At 39.9% G+C, this 22,714-nt stretch overlaps 1 protein-coding gene across 1 annotated transcript; it reads right to left on the reverse strand.

Annotated features, from left to right (window-relative positions):
- Positions 1-4,593: 4,593 nt before the first annotated feature.
- Positions 4,594-20,413, reverse strand: acer1 (alkaline ceramidase 1). Its single transcript, XM_062027561.1, has 7 exons — positions 20,226-20,413; positions 19,049-19,161; positions 18,864-18,978; positions 15,004-15,142; positions 10,157-10,294; positions 5,371-5,508; positions 4,594-5,302 (listed from the first exon to the last, which is right to left on the reverse strand). Exons 1-7 carry the CDS (start codon positions 20,230-20,232, stop codon positions 5,125-5,127), a joined length of 828 nt encoding a protein of 275 aa, XP_061883545.1. The 5' UTR covers positions 20,233-20,413; the 3' UTR covers positions 4,594-5,124.
- Positions 20,414-22,714: the final 2,301 nt, after the last annotated feature.

Below are 22,714 nucleotides of genomic sequence, written 5' to 3' on the forward strand. Positions count from 1 at the left end.
AAGGCAGGTGAAAATAATCAGCACCCATGACAACCAAGAAACACAAACCCAGGAGTGCTGAAACAGAACTGAGGGAGTCTTAAACTAAAACAAAACATGATCCGGGCAACAGATCATCACAGAGACAGTCATATTCCATCCTAACACTTCTTTATATGTATTATTTGTTGGAAGATAACACACCTTAAATTTGTCAGAAATTCAAGAACTTACGAGGGAATAGACTTCCATCCATCCATTTTCTTTGAGTCCTGTATTGTAGAAATAGATTGTCCTCAAATTACAATAATTCACATTTCATATAATATTTTAGGGGTCCTGAGTGACATAGACGCCAGCGGAAACGCTCAAGAATATTTAGTTGCTAATGGTTCTTTCAAAGATGAGTAATAAATTATTCAGCATCAGCATCTCTGACCTCGGCTTCAGTCCTGGTACTCACTGCTGCTAACATGCATTTCATTTCTGTTATTTATTAGTCCTATTTCTTGTTATGATAATAGATAGATTGAAAAGAAAAAGGTTTTGCCTGGAACGGAAATGTAAGAAATGCGTGCCTAACATACACAGTGCATTAAGAAGATAACAGACAGGAATTCCCTTTTACTTATATTATTTTCATATACAAATGTTGACAACAGGCTTGTGCAAAATTCCATATTGAATTGAGAATAGCCATGAATTTGTAAACAGGAAGTAGAGTTGCATCTGATTCAAGTTGAAGGAAGAAGAAAATCCAAATGAATTATTTTGGTGTATTCCAGAATCATGCTTCAGTTTACAGTATATTCCTTAAATGAGTGTTTTGAACATTTGTTCAACCTTTGTTTACCCGAGGAAGTCCCATTGAGAATAAGGGAGTCGTGCCTCAAAAATCCATACACCAGTGTAGTTGGCACTGGGATCAAGATGGGTAAAGTGTCTTGCCCAAGGACACAACGGCAGTGACAAGGATATGAACCTGGAACCCTCAAGTTGCTGACATGGCCATCAATGTACCATCAGAGCCATGGTTGGGGGGCGGTGCATATTTATAGCTAGAATTCACTGAAATTCAAGTATTTCTTATATATATATACAGTATATATATATAAATAAAATAAATACTTGACTTTCAGTGAATTCTAACTATATATCTATATGCATTTTATTATATATATATATATATACATATAAATGAAATAAATACTTGAATTTCAGTGTTCATTTATTTACACATATACACACATAACACTCCTCTCTACTCATTGTTGTATTTAAAAGTGCAATGCTTTGCAGCCAGTAGCACAGCCTTTGAAGGAGCATAGGTATGTGCAGTGTAATATTCTGGGTTGGAGTCAATAACCACGCGAGGTGGTGAAGTTACGTCTATTTACTTCATACTTCAGAACCGACTCCCACACTTGCCGTCAGGGTGCGCAATACCGTTGGCCAACCAAAAAGTAACCACAGAACACTATAGTGTTCTGTGGTTACTTTTTGGTTGGCCAAGCGGACGTGACGACAGGCTGTCCTCACTCAGGTCCGCACGAACCTGGATGGGGCGTGCCTTAAGTCCGGCTGGAAATCGGGAGAAATTCGGGAGAATAGTTGTCCCGGGAGATTTTCGGGAGAGGCAATGAAATTTGGGAGTCTCACGGAAAATTCGGGAGGGTTATGCTGAACGAAATGTGGCGGCCATTTTACTGTTGGCCTTGGCTTGCCATCAAAGTAGGCCTGTGCGATATATAATGTATCATATATTATTATATATAATTATTTTGATGGTGGTCCGTGCGGTCAAACTAAGCATTTCAGCATAATATTGCTGTGTAACTTTACAAACACATTTGGCTAATCGACATCAGTAAAATGTGTCATAATTACTTAGTAAACCATCTTGCAAGAAGCATAAACAAGAGAAACCTCCAGCGTAGGACTCGTCGATTGCCATTGGAAGTTCATTGGAGTAGGATTGGGGTTCGGCTGTGTATCTGGCAAGCTCAGTCATGGAGAGTGGGAGAGGACTACAGAATTTTGACTGTGATTGTAGTACCATTTCTGGCCACTTTACTACACTTGGCTCCTTGAAAGCCAGAAAGTTGACATTTGAAATGACTATAATTTTGTGTCATGCCTTTTTTACAAAATTAAACAACAAAATGAACATCCTCCAAGTCTGTGATTCCAGATTTAATTTCCCCTAGTTTCAATTTGTAGTCCCAGATATATAAACAGACTTCACAATACACTTCTGATGATTAATGATAAATTAAAGCATTTTGGTTTAGGATATAAAAAGCTTCTGTAATACTATGCTTGACACCTTAGCATACAGAATCAATTTTAAATAATTGTCCACTCATTGTTGTGTTTTTTGGTTGTATTGTGAAAGTTAAAGGTGTTTAACCACAGCCGTATGCAGTATGCACAGTACAAGGAAACGGTATTTCTAGCCTCGTCATACTGTTGACTTGAGAAGCACCACCATAGGGCCTACTATATATATCTATGCAGCCATTTTCTACCGCTTGTCCCTTTCGGAGTCGCGGGGACTATCCCAGCTGCATTCGGGCGGTAGGCAGGTTACATCCTGAACAAGTCGCCTACATATAATTTTATTCTAATCAAATTGAATGACTGTATTAAATCCACAACTTTTATTGACAGTATACGTTTATCTGAGTTGCAACAAGGCCTTTTTTAATTTTTTTTATTTCAGCAGTTTCTTGTCCTGAGAAAACACAAGAAAAGCATGTGTGGCGATTGAGAACCTTGTGTTTTAGGAAAAGGAGTCGCCTCTTTGATGTGAGATTATTGGGCCTCAGCGCCGGATCAAAAGGTCGAGCAATCTCTGACTGCCTGTCAGTCAGTGCTGACTGTGTAAAGTCCGGCCTCAGACATGCTGGTGTCAGACTGCAAGTAAGAGAGACGTCAACCTTTAAATCCTTTCTTTGTCAGCAGGCAATGATAGGAAAATGACTGACAGCAATACTTTTTTGTGCAAATGTAACTTCCTGTATAGTTTGAGGCAATGTTGTTATATTCCTCCTTCATGTTATCATTCATCTTGAATTCATTTGGATGCCAGTGTAACAGATGTAAACCTCACTTCCTGACACCTTAAGAGTTAGGCTTTTAGCTCATTGGCTAGTGCGCTCCACTCACAAACAACCTCATTGTGCATTTGTGATGCATGGATATCATTGTTGTGTTCTTTTATTGCAATGCAATACTGGTTATGGTCTCAACTATACTGGATTTCGAAGTTATTTTGATCTAGTCTGTGTTGGTCTTGAACCCCAAGATTCAGAGACGGCAAGCGTAGCACACGTACAAATATATTTATTGTCGGAACACAAAAGTGTAGTGCAGCAGGGGAGCGCACAGGACGTATAAACACTTGAAAAAGGAGACAGGAAAGCTTGATGCATTGTTAGATGCAAAACACAAGCAAGCAGATGTGATTGGCAACCAGGAACAGGTGCGTCCTGATTGCCAATTAGGGACAGATGAGGAAGCCACCGCCCAGACCGGAGAAATAGTGTCAAATGGAGGAAAACAGTAAATGGAAACCAAAATAAGGGTGCTGGGCAGGAAATAAAACAAAATACAGGTACATGAGAAAAACAATGTCCAAACATGTCATGACAGTTTTGACCTATTCAGTGAACCAACATGCCAGTGCTAAAAACTGTTCATGCTCCAGTGTGAACTTTTGTTTTGATATAATACCATTTTAGGACCATAGGATGTCACTGTTGAGCTGTAAGATATACATATTGTTTTCTGCATTTTGTGTATTTCTAGAAACATTTCAATTAGAGATGTCCGATAATGGCTTTTTTGCCGATATCCCGATATTGTCCAACTTCTTGAAACCGATACCGATAATATCCGATATTACATTCGGCCGCAGGCCGATATTATCGGACATCTGTAATTTCAATCAATCAATCAACGTTGATTTATATAGCCCTTAATCACAAGTGTCTCAAAGGTCTGCACAAGCCACAACGACATCCGAGGCCTGCATATATAAAAATTGAAGAGCCATGGCAGGCCACTTGGATATCAGACAATATATTTTAAATACAAAACTTCCAAAAGTGTTGTATTTAAAACTGAAAAATCCATTTTGGATGTTGAATTTTGAAAATAGGTAATTGTATTGAAAATAAAAATAAATGCACAACAATTCTGAATGAATATAATTATGATTAACTCCTGTAATTATTTTGAAGAAATTATATATTTAGGGTTTTCACTTTTATATATATATTTTTTCCAATTCAAAATCGTATTTTTTACAGCTGCATTTTTTTTGTTTTCAGTTTCAGACTTTATGCCCGTATTTCATCAACTGAAAGAGGTGTGTAATCATGACAGACAGCTTCGCAAAAATGCCACAGGCCGTCCCATATCATGTTGCCTTCAGGGAAAGCAGGAACTAAAACAATTTAACTCAAAACTTTGTGTCTGATCTATTATGATCCAAATAACAAGGACAATCTAAAGAACTATTGGGTGTGTTGTAGGTGATCTACTAAGACTGTGTCAAAGGTGGTGCCCTATTTTAAGTGAAGTTTTTGCGTGTACTACTGGATGTCCCAGTAGTGTGGTGTTTTGTTATGCTGCATGCAGCTTTATGCGTAATACAGTATTCTAATGCTGGCTGTTAATTCAATTCGCAGAGTATACCCAAAAAAGGAGTTGCAAAAACAAATCGCCCCTGGTCCTCATTTTTCACACCCCTGTTTCACAGTATTGTTACATTCAGGAGAATTCTCAAAGTATTACCACCAATCTGAACATGATATTGTCATGAATTGTTCACATAATGAAGTTTATAAGAAGTACATCAACACACAATATTTAAATTTAACACATAGTTATTTTCATGCACATGAATTCGTTACTACTCGAACACAACGTCATCATCGTATGGCTTCAGTAGGGAAAAACATTCTACATCTATTTAAATTCAGTTATTGACCATAAATAAATACATTTAATTTAAAAAAAACGTATCCACAACACTTCAACATAACATAGTTTCACTTCTTGTTACAGTCATACAGAGTACTTTTTCCACTTGAGGTGAGATGTACACTCTTGTATCCGAGTGCTCTGGTAATTAAGCCATTAGCACCGCTTTAATGTCTTCCTTGTCCCTTTCAGGACAATATGAGGTAATCCGAGCGCCCATTTATCACAGGGCCAGTACTGCAGTCCAGGCAGCGAGTAAGGGATCTCGTAGCTGGCATCCAAGTAAGCCACGAGCGTTGTAGCGTACGCCACGGCTATCGCGATCAAAATGTGCCTGAGGGGTCAGAAGTCATGGTCGGTCTGGGAAATGCCAAAAGGCAAGGCGCGCGACGCAGGACTTACCACACGCCGTGCAGGTAGCAGAAGTTCAGCCTCTGCCAAAATCCGCAGCCAAAGCGATCACTAATCCAGCAGGAGATGGCAAGTATCCACAAAGCCACCGACAGCTTGGCCAGTCTTAAAACCTTCTGGTCGGTGCAGCTGCGTAGATCACAGGAATGATGGACACGCACGATTAGAGTGTAAATGGTAAGAAATGCTGTCTCTGAAACGAAATACTAGAACAAAATAATTGCAGTTTTTTTTCCAGCAGGAGTCACCACGGCGAGTAAATCGCATGAGTGATTTGTCTGCCGCATTCCCTTGCTGAGTAGGGATAATGGCACCAATGCCAACGTAAATAGTTGCAAAATAGTTGACGATTGACTGAATCCACAGCGTCATTCTTAAAAAAAAATTTTTTTTTTAATAAAATGCACAGTTAATGGTATTTTCAGGTCTTGGGGTTATTTTAGATTCTAATTTACATTTCGACAGTCACATCAAATCAGCCTACTATCACCTCAAAAATGTAACAAGACTTAGAGGGCTCATGTCAGCTCAAGACTTAGAAAAACTTGTACATGCCTTTATTACCAGTAGGCTAGACTATTGTAATGGTCTCCTTGCAGGTCTTCCCCAAAAAACTGTCAGGTAGCTACAGCTTGTTCAGAACGCTGCTGCTAGAGTTCTAACAAAGACCAAAAAATGTGAGCACATTACACCAATTCTTAAATCCTTACATTGGCTCCCTGTACATCAGAGAATTGATTTCAAAATCCTCCTGCTCACATATAAACACTACATGGTCTAGGGCCGAAGTATAGAGATTTTTTTTTAAATATTCTAAAAATAGCAACAATTCAAAAATCCTTTATAAATATAAATAAAAACCTATCTTTTTTTCCAAATAGTTCAAGAAAGACCACAACAAATGAGCAATATTTTGCACTGTTATACAATTTAATAAATCAGAAACTGATGACATAGTGCTGTATTTTACTTTATCTCTTTTTTTCAACCAAAAATGCTTTGCTCTGATTAGGGGGTACTTGAATTAAAAAAAAATTCACAGGGGGTACATCACTGAAAAAAGGTTGAGAACCACTGCTCTAGATCACTAAGATCTTCTGAGACCAATCTGTTAGCGGTTCCCAGAGTAAACTCAAATCAAGGGAGAGCATCATTCAGTCACTATGCAACAACTAGCTGGAATAAACTTCCTGAAGATGTCAGACTTTCCCCAACTCGGACTACTTTTAAAACTAGACTGAAGACTTTTATGTTCACCTTAGCTTTCAGCTAAATCTTTTAATATTTTAACTTTTAACGTCCGCACTGTTTTTATTTTTACTGTCTGCATTTTAATTTTGCTTTTATTTTCTTTCATTTCACTTTGTTGTCTGTGAAGCACTTTGAGTCTGCCTTGTGTATGAAAAGTGCTATACAAATAAAGTTGCCTTGCCTATATGTAGTACTAAACACTGGTCACTAGGTGTCAGTCACATTACGCAGCCGCCACAGGAAGGAGAAAAAAGGATTCTAATGTAACTCGATAGTATTGTGTCTCTCCCAAACTTAACATAAGAAACGTGAAAAATCTCAGTTGCAACATTTTCCACCTTATGAAAAAGGCTAAAACTCAGTCGAGATTGGACGGTCGAGTGAGGTCGTCCGGTCAGCACCGAGAAGACGATCCAACTTGAGCATCGAGAGCAGAGGCCTCAAACTCAGTCACACGGTGGGCCAACATTCAAACTAAGGATGGGCGATATGGCTTAAAAATGAATACGGCGATGTACAGTGCAGCCTCCTGCGATAACAATACATATCACAATACATTATTTCACATATAAATGATAATATCAACATTTTTAAACGGGTTCTAATTCTTTAATGGCTTCTAATTTGGCTTCTGACATGTGATAATGTTACATAATTTCCGGTTGTCTTATTCTGTCAAAAATATTATTATTGTACTTGTTAATTTACTGTTAATATCCGTTATGTTCTGTTATAACATGGTTCTATCTTTGGGTGATACTACAAATCTGGTATCGATCCAATACCAAGTAGTTGCAGGGGCAGTATTGGTCATAACAATCCTGATACTTAAAATTTTCAAGATCTTTGAATGCTAAAATTTTTCGCTCACAATTCTAAGCAGACAAAAAGACAATATGGCGGTGTAACAATACAAATTAAACATTCAAACGCTTCACCCCTTAGGACGGAAAACGGAGCAGCGCCCCTAGTGGCTGGCAGCTTCAGGCTCCCTCCCTCGTTGCAAGTCTCGAGTTACGTATTGTAATGTGTGTCTTTGCTTTTCTAGAGGTTTTTTCCTGGTCTCTAACTAACCCCCCACCACAGGAGTTTCGTCCTAACTTTTTTTAATGGGGCGCTTCTCAGGTGGCGACTCGATCAGTGTTCCTGTTTTGTCCACCCTGTAACTGTATGTCTGTTCTTGGACGGGTGTGTACTGAAAATGTAATTTACCGTATTTTTCGGAGTATAAGTCGCACCGGAGTATAAGTCGCACTGGCCGAAAATGCATAATAAAGAAGGAAAAAAACATATATAAGTCGCACTGCAGTATAAGTCACATTTTTTAGGGAAATTTATTTGATAAAACCCAACACCAAGAATAGACATTTGAAAGGCAATTTAAAATAAATAAAGAATAGTGAACAACAGGCTGAATAAGTGTACGTTATATGACGCATAAATAACCAACTGAGAACGTGCCTGGTATGTTAACGTAACATATTAAGGTAAGAGTTATTCAAATAACTATAACATATAGAACATGCTATACGTTTACCAAACAATCTGTCACTCCTAATCGCTAAATCCCATGAAGTCTTTTACGTCTAGTCTCTTACGTGAATGAGCTAAATAATATTATTTGATATTTTACGGTAATGTGTTAATAATTTCACACATAAGTCGCTCCTTAGTATAAGTCGCACCCCCGGCCAAACTATGAAAAAAACTGCGACTTATAGTCCGAAAAATACGGTAGTTGTACTTTTTAACTGCAATTACAATAAAGTTCCATCCATCCATCCAAATTATTTTCTATTGTTGGCTTTGATTTAAATAATTTGCTTTTTGCTCATAAAGTCCTCCTCTGTCCAGGGACTTATTTCCCCAGTTTGTAAACAATAACAAAAATTAAACAACATATCGATCTAACCACTTTATACAGATACCTGACCTGATACCACACTTGGTATCGTTACTGTCACTATTTGTATCGATCCACCCTCCTTTGTTTACATTTAAGAGGTCCACCTTAGCGGTTTGTATATCCTCCTATAGCAGACCTGGGCATTCTGCGGGCCGCATCCGGCCCTTTGTACGTCCCTGTCCGGCCCGCGTGAGGCCAATTATAAATTACAAAATAAATTTTAAAAAGTATCTATGTCGATTGTGCAATACAACGGTGCTGCTTTTGTTTTGAAAATCGTTATTTGTATTACTTCCGTGTGGACGTATGCGTGTGCGTGATTGTGAGTGAATGTGAACAGCTGCAATTACAAATTACAAAATAAAGTTGAAAAAACATCTATGTCGTGCGCGCAATACAACTGTGCTACTTTTATTTTGAAAAGTATTATTTATGGGCGTGTGTCCGTGTGTAACCTGCGAGTGAAGGTGCACATGCAGCGACAAGTGATGCACGGTTTACACCCGAGACGCTAAAAAGAGAAAAGTTGATGAAGAATGGCGTGTTTCCAACAAGACATGGACTGCAAAGCAACGTTCCCTCTAAGGTGCGTGCCTGCGCAATTGCGCACTGCTCAAGCGTCCGCTGCGCGCAGCAAATATATGCCGCGCACCAAATCAAATCCCATCTGAATTATAAACAAAATAAACATATTTATTCTATGTAATTTTGCAATGCAACTTTGAGTGACAGTGACAACAAGCGGCCCTAACGGTGTTCGTCAACACCGTTCAATTATTGTAACGTCTATCGAGATGCTTCGAGGACAGGAATTATATCGATCACCTTATTGAGCAAAACTGTTTATATTCGGACATAACCACACCAAAAAACATGAGTAAAACACTTCTATCTCGAAAAACTAGTCATTTTCTGCCGTACAAACCAGGCCAAAACCAACTTGTCATCTGTCACCAACACGCATAGCACTAAACCACTGGTGCGTTTATGGCCACACAAAAAGTCAGACAACTCAAACACCACACAAAGTTACACTATGACTCCTCAGTCATACGTGTGCTTATTTTACTGTCATTTATTATTAATGTTAATTTATTTATATTAGTCATGGAATGCTGTTACACACACTATGTTGAAGTAGTACTATTATTATTAATTATTATTATTATTATTATTTATCTTACGGTATATATCAAAAATAATATTGAGCAAAATGTAATTGAAATATTGTCGATGTGGCCCTCCAGCAGTGCTCGGGTTGCTCATGCGGCCCACCCCTGTCCTATAGTCTAGTGTAGCATGTTTAGCTGTTCCTCGCCCTGCAGTAAAAATGGTACTTCGTTTTTTTGTCAACACGGCAGCAAGGATCAGTGATTTAGAAGCAGCTAAACATGGTGGAGGCACGTTAGCCGCTGGCAACCTAGCGAGGACTCAGCAGGATTATTTCGCTTGTCGTCAAATTTGCAGGACACGGCGAGAACAATGCGTTATCACCACATGACAATTGTTTTAAAAGTTCTACCGTCGGCCAAATCGATAATGAATGAGTTATTCATTTTATAATTGTAAGCGCCACAGAAAAGGAGCAAGCAGTGATTTAGATCCAGAATGTTCTCACACCATCTCATCTCAATGGCCACGACGTAGAGCAGGTGCAGGCCGAAGCAGTTGAGAGCGTAGGCGTTGGCTGTGGGCCGGACAAAGGAGGTGAGCGAAGAGACGAGCGTAACCACCAGGATGAGTCTTGCAAAGGTGGACCTGTTCGTGACATGCGGAGAATTTACGATGGGGTTCCAGGTGCTCATCAAAAATCCATTCATCTCTTCCAGCCATTTTAGGGTTGAAGGGGAACTGCACTTTAAAAAAATAAATGTTCCCCTTTTTCACAATCCCTATGTGAGACTAAAACACATCTTTCACTTTTCTCTTCTAATTAGTAAAAAACTGCTTGTATGAGGCGTCTAACATTGCATCAACCTACCAAGCTTTAGTCACAGTTGTTGTAAAAGCCAACACAGAGGAACTAAAGTACTTTTCTAGCGCCGTAAAACATCGCCTTGCTCACACTGCTCATCCAACCACTGGCGAGTAGCTAGCTATACGAGCTAGCTTGAGCTGCTAATAACGTTGGTAGCGACGTGCCCTTAAATCGGGGGTCAGCAACCCGCGGCCCTCGAGCCGCATGCAGCTCTTTAGTGCTGCCCTAGTGGCTCCCTGGAGCATTTTTAAAAAAGGATTGAAAATGGAAAAAGATGGGGGGACATTTTTGTTGTTGTTGTTGTTTAGATATGTTTTTTGTTTGAGGACAAACATGACACAAACCTTCCCAATTGTTAGAAAGCCCACAGTTTAATATGTTTGTGTGTATGCTTCACTGATGAGAGTATTTGGTGAACATCGTTTTGTCCTACTAATTTCGGCGGTTCTTGAACTCACCATAGTGTGGACTGTGACGGTTTACATGTAAAATCTTCCACTCCTTATTTGTCTCATTTTGTCCACCAAAAGTTTTATGCTGTGCGTGCATGCACAAAGGTGCACTTTGTTGATGTTATTGACTTGTTGGAGTGTTAATCAGGCATATTTGGTCAGTGCATGACTGCAAGCTAATCAATGCTAACATGCTATTTAGGCTAGCTGTATGTACACTACCGTTCAAAAGTTTGGGGTCACCCAAACAATTTTGTGGAATAGCCTTTATTTCTAAGAACAAGAATAGACTGTCAAGTTTCAGATGAAAGTTCTCTTTTTCTGGCCATTTTGAGCGTTTAATTGACCCCACAAATGTGATGCTCCAGAAACTCAATCTGCTCAAAGGAAGGTCAGTTTCGTAGCTTCTGTAACGAGCTAAACTGTTTTCAGATGTGTGAACATGATTGCACAAGGGTTTTCTAATCATCAATTAGCCTTCTGAGCCAATGAGCAAACACATTGTACCATTAGAACACTGGAGTGATAGTTGCTGGAAATGGGCCTCTATACAGCTATGTAGATATTGCACCAAAAACCAGACATTTGCAGCTAGAATAGTCATTTACCACATTGGCAATGTATAGAGTGTATTTCTTTAAAGTTAAGACTAGTTTAAAGTTATCTTCATTGAAAAGTACAGTGCTTTTCTTTCAAAAATAAGGACATTTCAATGTGACCCCAAACTTTTGAACGGTAGTGTACATATTGCATCATTATGCCTCATTTGTAGCTATATTTGAGCATATATTTGGGGACGGCGTGGCGAAGTAGGGAGAGTGGCCGTGCCTGCAATCTGAGGGTTACTGGTTCAATCCCCACCTTCCACCATCCTAGTCACGTCCGTTGTGTCCTTGAGAAAGACACTTCACCCTTGCTCCTGATGGGTCCTGGTTAGCGCCGTGCATGGCAGCTTCCGCCATCAGTGTGTGAATGTGTGAATCTGAATGGGTGAATGTGGAAATAGTGTCAAAGCGCTTTGAGTTCCTTAAAAAAGGTAGAAAAGCGCTATACAAGTACAACCCATTTACCATTTAATATCCTTTGCTTTTATCCTCTTTGTACATAATTTAGTTTTGCATGTCTCATGACACATTATGTGTATGTAATATTGGCTGCATTTCAGATAGTTGTTTGTGTGCCATGTTGCTCCAGACCACAGCAAACATTACATAGCTTGCCAAAGATTGTAATAAATATATCAAAAGAGACAGCCTGCCGTTTCCTTTAACTTGTACACACACATCTATACCTTTGGCCATTAAAAGCCAGTCATTTCCAGGAGTTATCTCACCTTCTGAGTAGCCCCTGATTTACTAATGGTTTCTAATGTTGTAAAAATGTGTAGAATAAATATTCAATCTCAACATTTCTGTCAACAAAGATTTGCTTCAGCCTGCGACACATAGTAATTTTGATAGTAGGCTATTATAGCTAATATAGACACTTGCATCATGTGTTGCCTTCATTATAAGACTTATATAAGGCTTTTAATTTTTTGCGTCTCCAGACAGATTAGTTTTTTGTATATATGGTCAAATATGGCTCTTTCAACGTTTTGTGTTGCCGACCCCTGACTTAAATAGAGAATAAGAAGGCTCTTAGGATGCTTCTGTTGCTACCGTGTTGTCTTTGAGTTAGTTAAAGTTATTGCTAGGTTAGAAATCATGCATGAACAATAGAAGGTTGCGGTACCAAGCCTCAACTTTGAAAATCCACGTTACCACCTTGATACTATACGGTTCTCAACTTGGCTCTCAATAAACGGAACGCAGCATAAGACCTGACAACATCGCCAGGAAGCATTTTTTTTTATCTGAGGAGTGAGGATTATTCTGAATTCAGCAGCTCAAGGAGCGCTCAAGTGCTGAAAGATACAACCATCCCACCAGTCAGCATCCCAGAGTGAGCGGACATTGTAAGTCACTGTTTTATGTTCTTATTTGAAACCTTGAGCAACAGTGCTACATGATAACGCTCCAAGGACATTAGTGCTAGCACAGGAAGTGCTGTTTATGTTGTTGTTGTTGACATTCATCGCAAATAAATAAATGCGCCCAGGAAAGAACTTCCTGTAATACTTAAAAAGTCCAAAACACTGCAAGTATTACATGTTATCACGAATGTGCCTGTTACTACATTACATACAGTACAAACCAAAAGTTTGGACACACCTTCTCATTAAATGCATTTTCTTTATTTTCATGACTTTTTACATTGTAGATTGTCACTGAAGGCATCAAAACTATGAATGAACACATGTGGAGTTATGAACTTAACAAAAAAAGATGAAATAACTGAAAACATGTTTTGTATTCTAGTTCCTTCAAAATAGCCACCCTTTGCTCCGATTACTTTTTCGCACACTCTTGGCATTCTCTCGATGAGCTTTAAGAGGTAGTCACCTGAAATGGTTTTCACATCACAGGTGTGCTTGAAGCTCATCGAGAGAAGGCATGCAAAGCAGTAATCAGAGCAAAGGGTGGCTATTTTGAAGAAATGACAATACAAAACATGTTTTCAGTTATTTCACCTTTTTTTGTTAAGTACATAACCCCACTTGTGTTCATTCATAGTTTTGATGCCTTCAGTGACAACTTACAATGTAAATAGTCATGAAAATAAAGAAAACACATTGAATGAGGAGAAGGTGTGTCCAAACTTTTGGCCTGTACTCTATGAAGTGAAGTATATTTATATAGCACTTTTCTCTAGTGACTCAATGCGCTTTACATTGTGAAAACCAATATCTAAGTTACATTTAAACCAGTGTGGGTGGCACTGGGAGCAGGTGGGTAAAGTGTCTTGCACAAGTACACCACGGCAGTGACTAGGATGGCAGAAGCGGGGATCGAACCTGGAACCCTCAAGTTGCTGGCACGGTCGCTCTACCATCCGAGCTATACCGCCCCTATATATATATATATATATATATATATATATATATATATATATATATACTTACACGATGTACAGAAAACAGTGTTGGAGGTTTTTGGAGGGTTTTTAGAGGGCTTTTTAGGCGGAGTAGATCATTCCTACCCGCAATGTAAGATGCCTCTTAATATCGATTTTTCACTATTGAGAATTCACAAAAAAAAGAAAGATACCGTATTTTTCGGAGTATAAGTCGCTCCGGAGCATAAGTCGCTTCGGAGCATAAGTCGCTCCGGAGCATAAGTCGCACCGGCCGAAAATGCATAATAAAGAAGGAAAAAAACATACGTAAGTCGCACTGGAGTATAAGTCGCATTTTTGGGGGAAATTTATTTGATAAAACCCAACACCAAGAATAGACATTTGAAAGGCAATTTAAAATAAGTAAAGAATAGTGAACAGGCTGAATAAGTGTACGTTATATGACGCATAAATAACCAACTGAGAACGTGCCTGGTATGTTAACGTAACATAATATGGTAAGAGTCATTCAAATAACTATAACATATAGAACATGCTATACGTTTACCAAACAATCTGTCACTCCTAATCGCTAAATCCCATGAAATCTTATACGTCTAGTCTCTTACGTGAATGAGCTAAATAATATTATTTGATATTTTACGGTAATGTGTTAATATTTTCACACATAAGTCGCTCCTGAGTATAAGTCGCACCCCCGGCCAAACTATGAAAAAAACTGCGACTTATAGTCCGAAAAATACGGTATGTGTTTTGTGTCACATAATGATTGTGGATGATTGGCACAATCCCCCCAAAAAGTGCAGTTGCCCTTTAAATATTTATGGCCCATGGCTGAGTTCAATTCAAACAAGCCCCTTTTTGTCAGTTTCATGTCAGGATTGTGTTACCATGTAGTGTTTTGTTGACAGTGACTCCAGTTAGAGCTGTCAGACAGGCTCCTCAGCCAGCACAGCTGTTTCTGAGTGGCGGGCTTCCCGATAAATGAAAAGCTTTTATTTGTAAATGATAGACGCGAGGGAGCGTAACCGTCCCCATGACAGAATGTGTAGGAGTAACTGGGGTTGATGTTGCTTTACCTGTTCTTGATGAAAGAAGGGAAGAGCCTACGTGGGAACCATGTGGCGTAACCTGCTGCCAACACCCACAGGATTGACAGCTCATCCAACATCTGGCCGACAAAGCTGAGAGTCATGTGAAAGTAGGCAGAGAAGAGTCCTACAAGAGGAGAGAACTATTAACATAATCATTTGATATAGGCATGTATTGATTGATTGATTGACACTTTTATTAGTAGGTTGCACAGTTCAGTACATATTCCGTACAATTGACCACTAAATGGTAACACCCGAATAAGTTTTTCAACTTGTTTAAGTCGGGGTCCACGTAATCAAGTCATGGTAGAACACATCATTTAATTCAGCTCTATTCCACTGGCGGCCCGCGGGCCAAAACTGGCCCGGGAACGGCTCCTATTGGCCCCAGAGTTAAATTCAAAACTTCCTAAACAAACATTTTGCAGCAGATTCCTAAAAACACTAGAGTGCTCCCGTTGTAAAGAGGAACTTGGACCACTGTAAACACATTGGCAGATCTATGCATTAACATTTTAAAGGCCTACTGAAACCCACTACTACCGACCACGCAGTCTGATAGTTTATATATCAATGATGAAATCTTAACATTGCAACACATGCCAATTTAAATTACTAAAGTGCAATTTTAAATTTCGTGCGGAATATCCTGCTGAAAACGTCTCGGTATGATGACGCCTGCGCGTGACGTCACGGATTGTAGATGACATTTTGGGACAGCATTGTGGCCAGCTATTAAGTCGTCTGTTTTCATCGCAAAATTCCACAGTATTCTGGACATCTATGTTGGTGAATCTTTTGCAAATTTGTTCAATAAACAATGGAGACAGCAAAGAAGAAAGCTGTAGGTGGGAAGCGGTGTATTTCGGCCGGCTGCAGCAACACAAACACGTAGCCGGAGTTTCATTGTTTACATTCCCGAAAGATGACAGTCAAGCTTTACCATTGGCCTGTGGAGAACTGGGACAACAGAGACTCTTACCAGGAGGACTTTGAGTTGGATACGCAGACGCGGTACCGTGAGTACGCAACCAGAATGTTGCCATAAGCATTTTGTTTAATTTGTATGTGTAACGCAGTACGCAGCTGCGGCTTCCAAACATTTGATCGCTTGCCCGTACGTGCGTGCTGCTATGTGCATGTCACGTACGTAACTTTGGGGACTTTGGGGAAATATATGTGCTGTATGAACTTTGGGGAGGTGAACGGTACTTTGGGCTGTGGGATTGAGTGTGTTGTGCGGGTGTTTGATTTGTATTGGCGGGTTATATGGACGGGAGGGGGGAGGTGTTTGTTATGCGGGATTAATTTGTGGCATATTAAATATAAGCCTAGTTGTGTTGTGGCTAATAGAGTATGTATATATGTCTTGTGTTTATTTACTGTTTTAGTCATTCCCAGCTGAATATCAGGTCCCACCCGCCTCTCACAGCATCTTCCCTATCTGAATCGCTTCCACTGCCCTCTAGTCCTTCACTCTCACTTTCCTCATCCACAAATCTTTCATCCTTGCTCAAATTAATGGGGTAATCGTCGCTTTCCCGGTCCGAATCGCTCTCGCTGCTGGTGGCCATGATTGTAAACAATGTGCAGATGTGAGGCGCTCCACAACCGGTGACGTCACACGCATATCGTCTGCTACTTCCGGTACAGGCAAGGTTTTTTTTATCAGCGACTAAAAGTTGCGAACTTTATCGTCGATGTTCTCTACTAAATCCTTTCAGCAAAAATATGGCAATATCGCGAAATGATCAAGTATGACACATAGAATGGACCTGCTATCCCCGTTTAAATAAGAAAATCGCATTTCAGTAGGCCTTTAAACTTGCTAGCAAACATAGAATACTGGGAACCAAACTTGTGATTTACATAACTGAGGCGTTCCTCAAGGCACCCCTTTAAGTCCTCTCCTTTTTTGCAGTTCTAAATCTTTTTCCCGTAATGGGATTTATGGTTCTAATGTGTTGCTGTAGCTTGTTTACTTCAAATGCAGTCAGTAGTCATTTCTTGAACTTCTTTAATTATACAAGTGGTGTTCCTCAAAGTCCTCTTTTCTTTCATCATTTGGGCTATTCCGCAAGTTCAGTTGAAAAAAAAACTTATAAGAGACTCACATTCTTCTGCCCTCAGGTGAGTGTTTCTAACTCAACATTTTCAACGGCCACAGAAATGTGGAAAGAAGACCATTTACTTTTCTTTGTGGAAAGATTATGTTTTGCCAAAGGGTTTACCCAGAAAAAGGTAGAGAGGTGAGTTCAGACGGAAACACCTCCGGCGTAGATCTCAAAATGGCGTTTTTGTGCCCGCTATTCACAAATAGAGGCTTCTAGACCGCAGAAGACAAAGTTGGAAGGGATGATGACAAAACAACAGTAAATAAACCCAGCATCGCAAATAAAACATCTTGAGGGACAGAATACACATTTTTGCAGAAAGTCCTTAAAAACACTCCATGTTATCATGAATTGATTTACGTTTTAATGAATTGATTAACGTGGACTTAAACAAGTTGAAAAACTTATTCGGGTGTTACCATTTAGTGGTCAATTGTACGGAATATGTACTGTACTGTGCAATCTACTAATAAAAGTTTCAATCAATCAATCAAAACACTCGAGTGTATAGAGACTAGCTTTTTTTGCAGAAGGTCCTTAAAAACACCAGAGCGCTCCTGGAACTCTGACAAAAATAAATAGACCAAAATCAAATGTCTACTGCAGAGGACGCTCGTTCTTCGGAATATAGAACATGAGAATAATAGTGAAAGCAGAAGTACAGCTCTCAGGTCCTTAGCTTTCTGGAAATGTGACCCCAACACAATTCTGTTGAATATCCCTTATTTAATCGATGAATTATCCATAATCCCAATAAATCAGAGTAAAGAATTGCATTATTCTGGCCTTTTGTCCACAAGAACAAGAGAGAGCCCTGCACGCATACTTGCCAACCTTGGGACCTCCGAATTCGGGAGATGGGGGGGTTGGTGGTAGTGGGGGGTGTATATTGTAGCGTCCCGGAAGAGTTAGTGCTGCAAGGGGTTCTGGGTATTTGTTCTGTTGTGTTTATGTTGTGTTACGGTGCGGATGTTCTCCCGAAATGTGTTTGTCATTCTTGTTTGGTGTGGGTTCACAGTGTGGCACATATTTTTAACAGTGTTAAAGTTGTTTATACGGCCACCCTCAGTGTGACCTGTATGGCTGTTGATCAAGTATGCGTTGCATTCACCAATGTGTGTGTAAAAACCGCATATGTTATGTGACTGGGCCGACACTCTGTTTGTATGGAGGAAAAGCGGACGTGACGACAGATCGTAGAGGATGCTAAAGGCAGTACCTTTAAGGCACGCCCCCAATATTGTTGTCCGGGTGGGATTTTCGGGAGGGGCACTGAAATTCGGGAGTCTCCCGGGAAAATCGGGAGGCTTGGCAAGTATGCCTGCACGTGAGAACAATTATAGAGAACATTTGCTGTCTTTCTATGCAACCAGACACAAAATGGATTTGCAAGCACAAATAAAAAAAAAAATTATATTTTTGCTTATAAATCTTTTTTTTTGCTTACAAATCTTGTTCTTTGGGTGGCTAAACTCTTTTGGTTACGACTCAACTTCTATCTTGTGGGCGGGGCCAATAACATGTTAAATATATGTTCTGTCTTGTGACAGAACAGTTTTGCTCTGATTTGTTGCATTTTTCTGTAAGCAACTACCAAAAAAAACTTGATGATTACTCTGTGGTGTGCCTCAGGGATCCTGTGCGGGCCCATTTGAGTGTGTGCAGAATATGATGACACTAAAAGGATGTGATGTTTACGTCCTGAAATGGCTTGGAGAAGATGGTACCTACCAACAAATAACATCATGATCCAGACCAGATGAATTGCTAAGTTCCTCTCTTTGGCGTACGGATGCAGGAGGTAGAGCATGATGGGAGATATGATAAAGAAAACGAAGCTGCTCGTCTGGAAGTCAAAACAAAACAAGCACGTTGTTAGATTGTCAGATAGTGGGACAAGAATGTAAGAACCTCACAGTGTTGAAGAACTCCACCACGTGTTCCGAGTGTTTGTAGTTGTCTTCACACCAGTCGAGCTCTGAACTCTCGTAGGAGAAAACTCCAGGCATCCTTTCGCTTGAGTAGACTCCTGACAGACAAACAGTTGAGGTAAACAATGATCTGAACAATAGCTCGTCAGCTGCACGCTAGAAAAAACAAAACATAGAAAGGAGGCGGGGTGAGTTATTGTTTGGTGGTTTATGGAAATCAGTAACTTCCTGTACTTTGCTTGTACTCAAATGGGTCCTTGCGCACTTTCACAAGGCCTTGTGCAATCTAACGCTAATTTAAATGCATTGTCGTGTCCAATTTGCATTATTGGCCAAGACGCATGTGAGCACAAAAACATGAAAAGCAAAACAAATGTTTTTTTTTTTTATTTGACAAGCATGTGAGTGCTTTTAGATTAGGACCTGCTGCTCGTTGAGAAGAGAAATGTGTCGTTTCATGTTAGAGTGACCAAAAGTGTCCAATAAGACAATCAAGAGGGGTCTGACTACTTGCTAAATATGGCAACAAAGTCGCTAGATTAACAACAATGATCCCTCCTGCTCAATCTACTTATTCTCTGGCAGACCTGGTGCATTAAGAAGCAGAGTTACTATGCCATCTACTGTACGACAATCTACATTCACCGACAGTCCCATTATAAGGTTTTCTTCAGCGATGACGTAACAAAGTCCAAAGCCTGCCGCAAATAAATGAACGTAAGGGAGATTTGTGTCCTGTGATTGGCTGGAGGTTTCATCTCATCCAAAGTCAGCTGGGATAGGCTCCAGCTCATCTATAAATGAATAAAGCGTTCCTTATTTTGCATTCTCATGCAGAAGTATATTAATAACAATATATTTACAACCACTAATTATGGCACAGATACTAATAAAAGCAGTACATTTAACTTTTCAGAGTTATGATGAGTAATGACTAAAACGCAATCAGCTTCTTTTGATTCATGTTTTCAGCAGTAAATGTTCAGTTTTGGACATCATTTTTATGCTGTTTAATGAGAAACTGTGTCCAATCTTACAGCAATATTCATGATATTTGTATGAGTTTTGTATACTTTTTCAGAAGCCATGCGATAAAGAAAGGCACTTACAGTCATATAGCACACTGTGAATGGATTAGATCAACAGAAAGATAACGTCTTACCTTCCATACTGCTGCTGTTGCCTCTTCCAGTGCCTCCAGCCTGCCAGTGCTGCTTGTCTCCAGGTGACTGAACAGGTGCATTTTGGCAGGGCGGAGCATCAAGACCTGCTGCCCTACGCCGTGACGTCACTCAAGTCATCAGTGACAAAAGGCATCGACACACCGGCCCTCTTCTAAACCCTCGCCATTTAAAATGCGCTTACGTTACAAAGACAAAACATTATGAAGTTAAGAATTAATGGGAGTAGTAAAAACAGGTGTGACAGGTAACACCTTGCTGCAAATGGGGTTTTTTTTGGGAGGAAAAGAGGATCAACCGGTGCAGCTACCTCTGCTGTGTGAGTGTGTGTGTGTGTTTACCAAGTATTTCTAGCTTTGTGTGGACATACTGTATCTGTTCGCTATCTGTTACAGTCCCTTATCTTCTGATTTGAAAAAATAACAATATAAACTTTAAGCAAAGTGTCTATTTATATATCTGCAAATTGTCTATTTGGTTGTACAATATATTTTTGGTAATAAGATAATATTAGACTTAGACTTCCTTTTATTGTCATTCAAATTTGAACTTTACAGTACAGATAAGAACAAAATGTTGTTGCATTAGCTCGTTGTAGTGCAGGATAAAAAAATCAATAAGGTGCAGATATAAATAAATAGATTACTGTACAGATAAATATATTGCACTTATTGCATATGCATCCACGTTTATGGATGTATGTTATATTGTCTTTATAGTCCAGCGAGTTAATCCGTGGGTCGTGGTTACGGCCTTGCATGGCAGCTCCCGCCATCAGTGTGTGAATGTGTGTGTGAATGGGTGAATGTGGACCGGCTTCGAGATCAGCGACAGGTGCGTAGATGACCCACCTGGGAGTGTTTATCTGATCACCTGTCGCTCTGTTAAAGGCAGCAGCCGGGAAGGAGAGAGGGAGAGTTGTTGATGGTGGAGAGCAAAGACGAACACGAGCGCGAGCGAGAGAGAGAGACAGAGACGGACACTGATGGCTGAAAGGCAACAGAAAGAAGATTTAGTGAAAAATAAAACGTTGTTCTCAAAGATGAACGAGGCTGTCATGTCCGTCCTTGGTGGTCCAAAGAACCCGGAGGAGCAAGACCTCCACAAGTGTCAAAGCGCTTTGAGTGAAAAGAAAAACACTATACAAGTATAACCTATTTACCATTTACCATTTTGGTGGGGAATTGAGGGAATTATTTTGATGCGTTCAAGAGTCTGATGGCCTGAGGGAAGAAGCGGTTACAGAACCTAGAGGTGACACAACATAGTAGATAGTATTGTACATGGAAAGCTAAAATGTCAGTGCAAACTTGTGATTTACATAACTGAGGTGTTCCTCAAGGCTCCCCTTTAAGTCCTATCCTTTTTGTCAGTTACAGATTTGTTTCCATTATGTGATTTATGTAACTAAGTTGTAGCTGTAGCTTGTTTACTTCAGATGCAGTCAGTAGTCATTTGTTCAACTTCTTTAGTTATACTAGCGGTGTTCCTCAAGGTTCAATTTTAGGTCCTCTCTTTTTCATCATTTAGGCCTTTCAACTGGTGGCCCGCGATTTCAAAAAAATTGTAAGACACTAACATTTTTGCAGAAGGTCCTTAAAAAAAGCAGAGCGCTCCTGTAACTGACAAAATGAAGAGACCAAAATCAAATGTCTACTGTAGAGGACACAGGTTCTCCTGAATATACAAAATAAGACTAATAGTGAATGGACAGGTTCAGCCCCCTCTGTATTTAGCTTTCTGAAAATGTGTCCCCAAAAACTATTTAGTTGACAATCCCTGCTGTAAACATTGTAATACTTCTCTCACAGTTACTACACTTATTTTGAATCCACTTTTACACACATTACAGTACATCTAGGGGTGGCCGATAATATCGGGCTGAAGATATTATCGGCCGATAAATGCTTTAAAATGTAATATCGGAAATTATCGGTATCGGTTTCAAAATTATCGGTATCGGTTTCAAAAAGTAAAATGTATGACTTTTTAAAACGCCGCTGTGTACACGGACGTAGGGAGAAGTACAGAGCGCCAATAAATCTTAAAGGCACTGCCTTTGCGTGCCGGCCCAGTCACATAATATCTACGGCTTTTCACACACACAAGTGAATGCAAGTCATACTTGGTCAACAGCCATAAAGGTCACACTGAGGGTGTCCGTATAAACAACTTCAACACTGTCACAAATATGCGCCACACTGTGAACCCACACCAAACAAGAATGACAAACACATTTCGGGAGAACATCCGCACCGTAACACAACATAAACACAACAGAACAAATACCCAGAACCCCTTGCAGCACTAACTCTTCCAGGACGCTACAATATACACCCCCTGCTACCTCCTACTCCCAGCCCCACACCTCAACCCCGCCCACCTCAACCTCCTCATGCTCTCTCAAGGAGAGCATGTCCCAAATTCCAAGCTGCTGTTTTGAGGCATGTTAAAAAAAACAATGAACTTT

The sequence above is a fragment of the Entelurus aequoreus genome, linkage group LG19 (assembly GCF_033978785.1).
Source record: "Entelurus aequoreus isolate RoL-2023_Sb linkage group LG19, RoL_Eaeq_v1.1, whole genome shotgun sequence".
NCBI lineage: Eukaryota > Metazoa > Chordata > Actinopteri > Syngnathiformes > Syngnathidae > Entelurus > Entelurus aequoreus.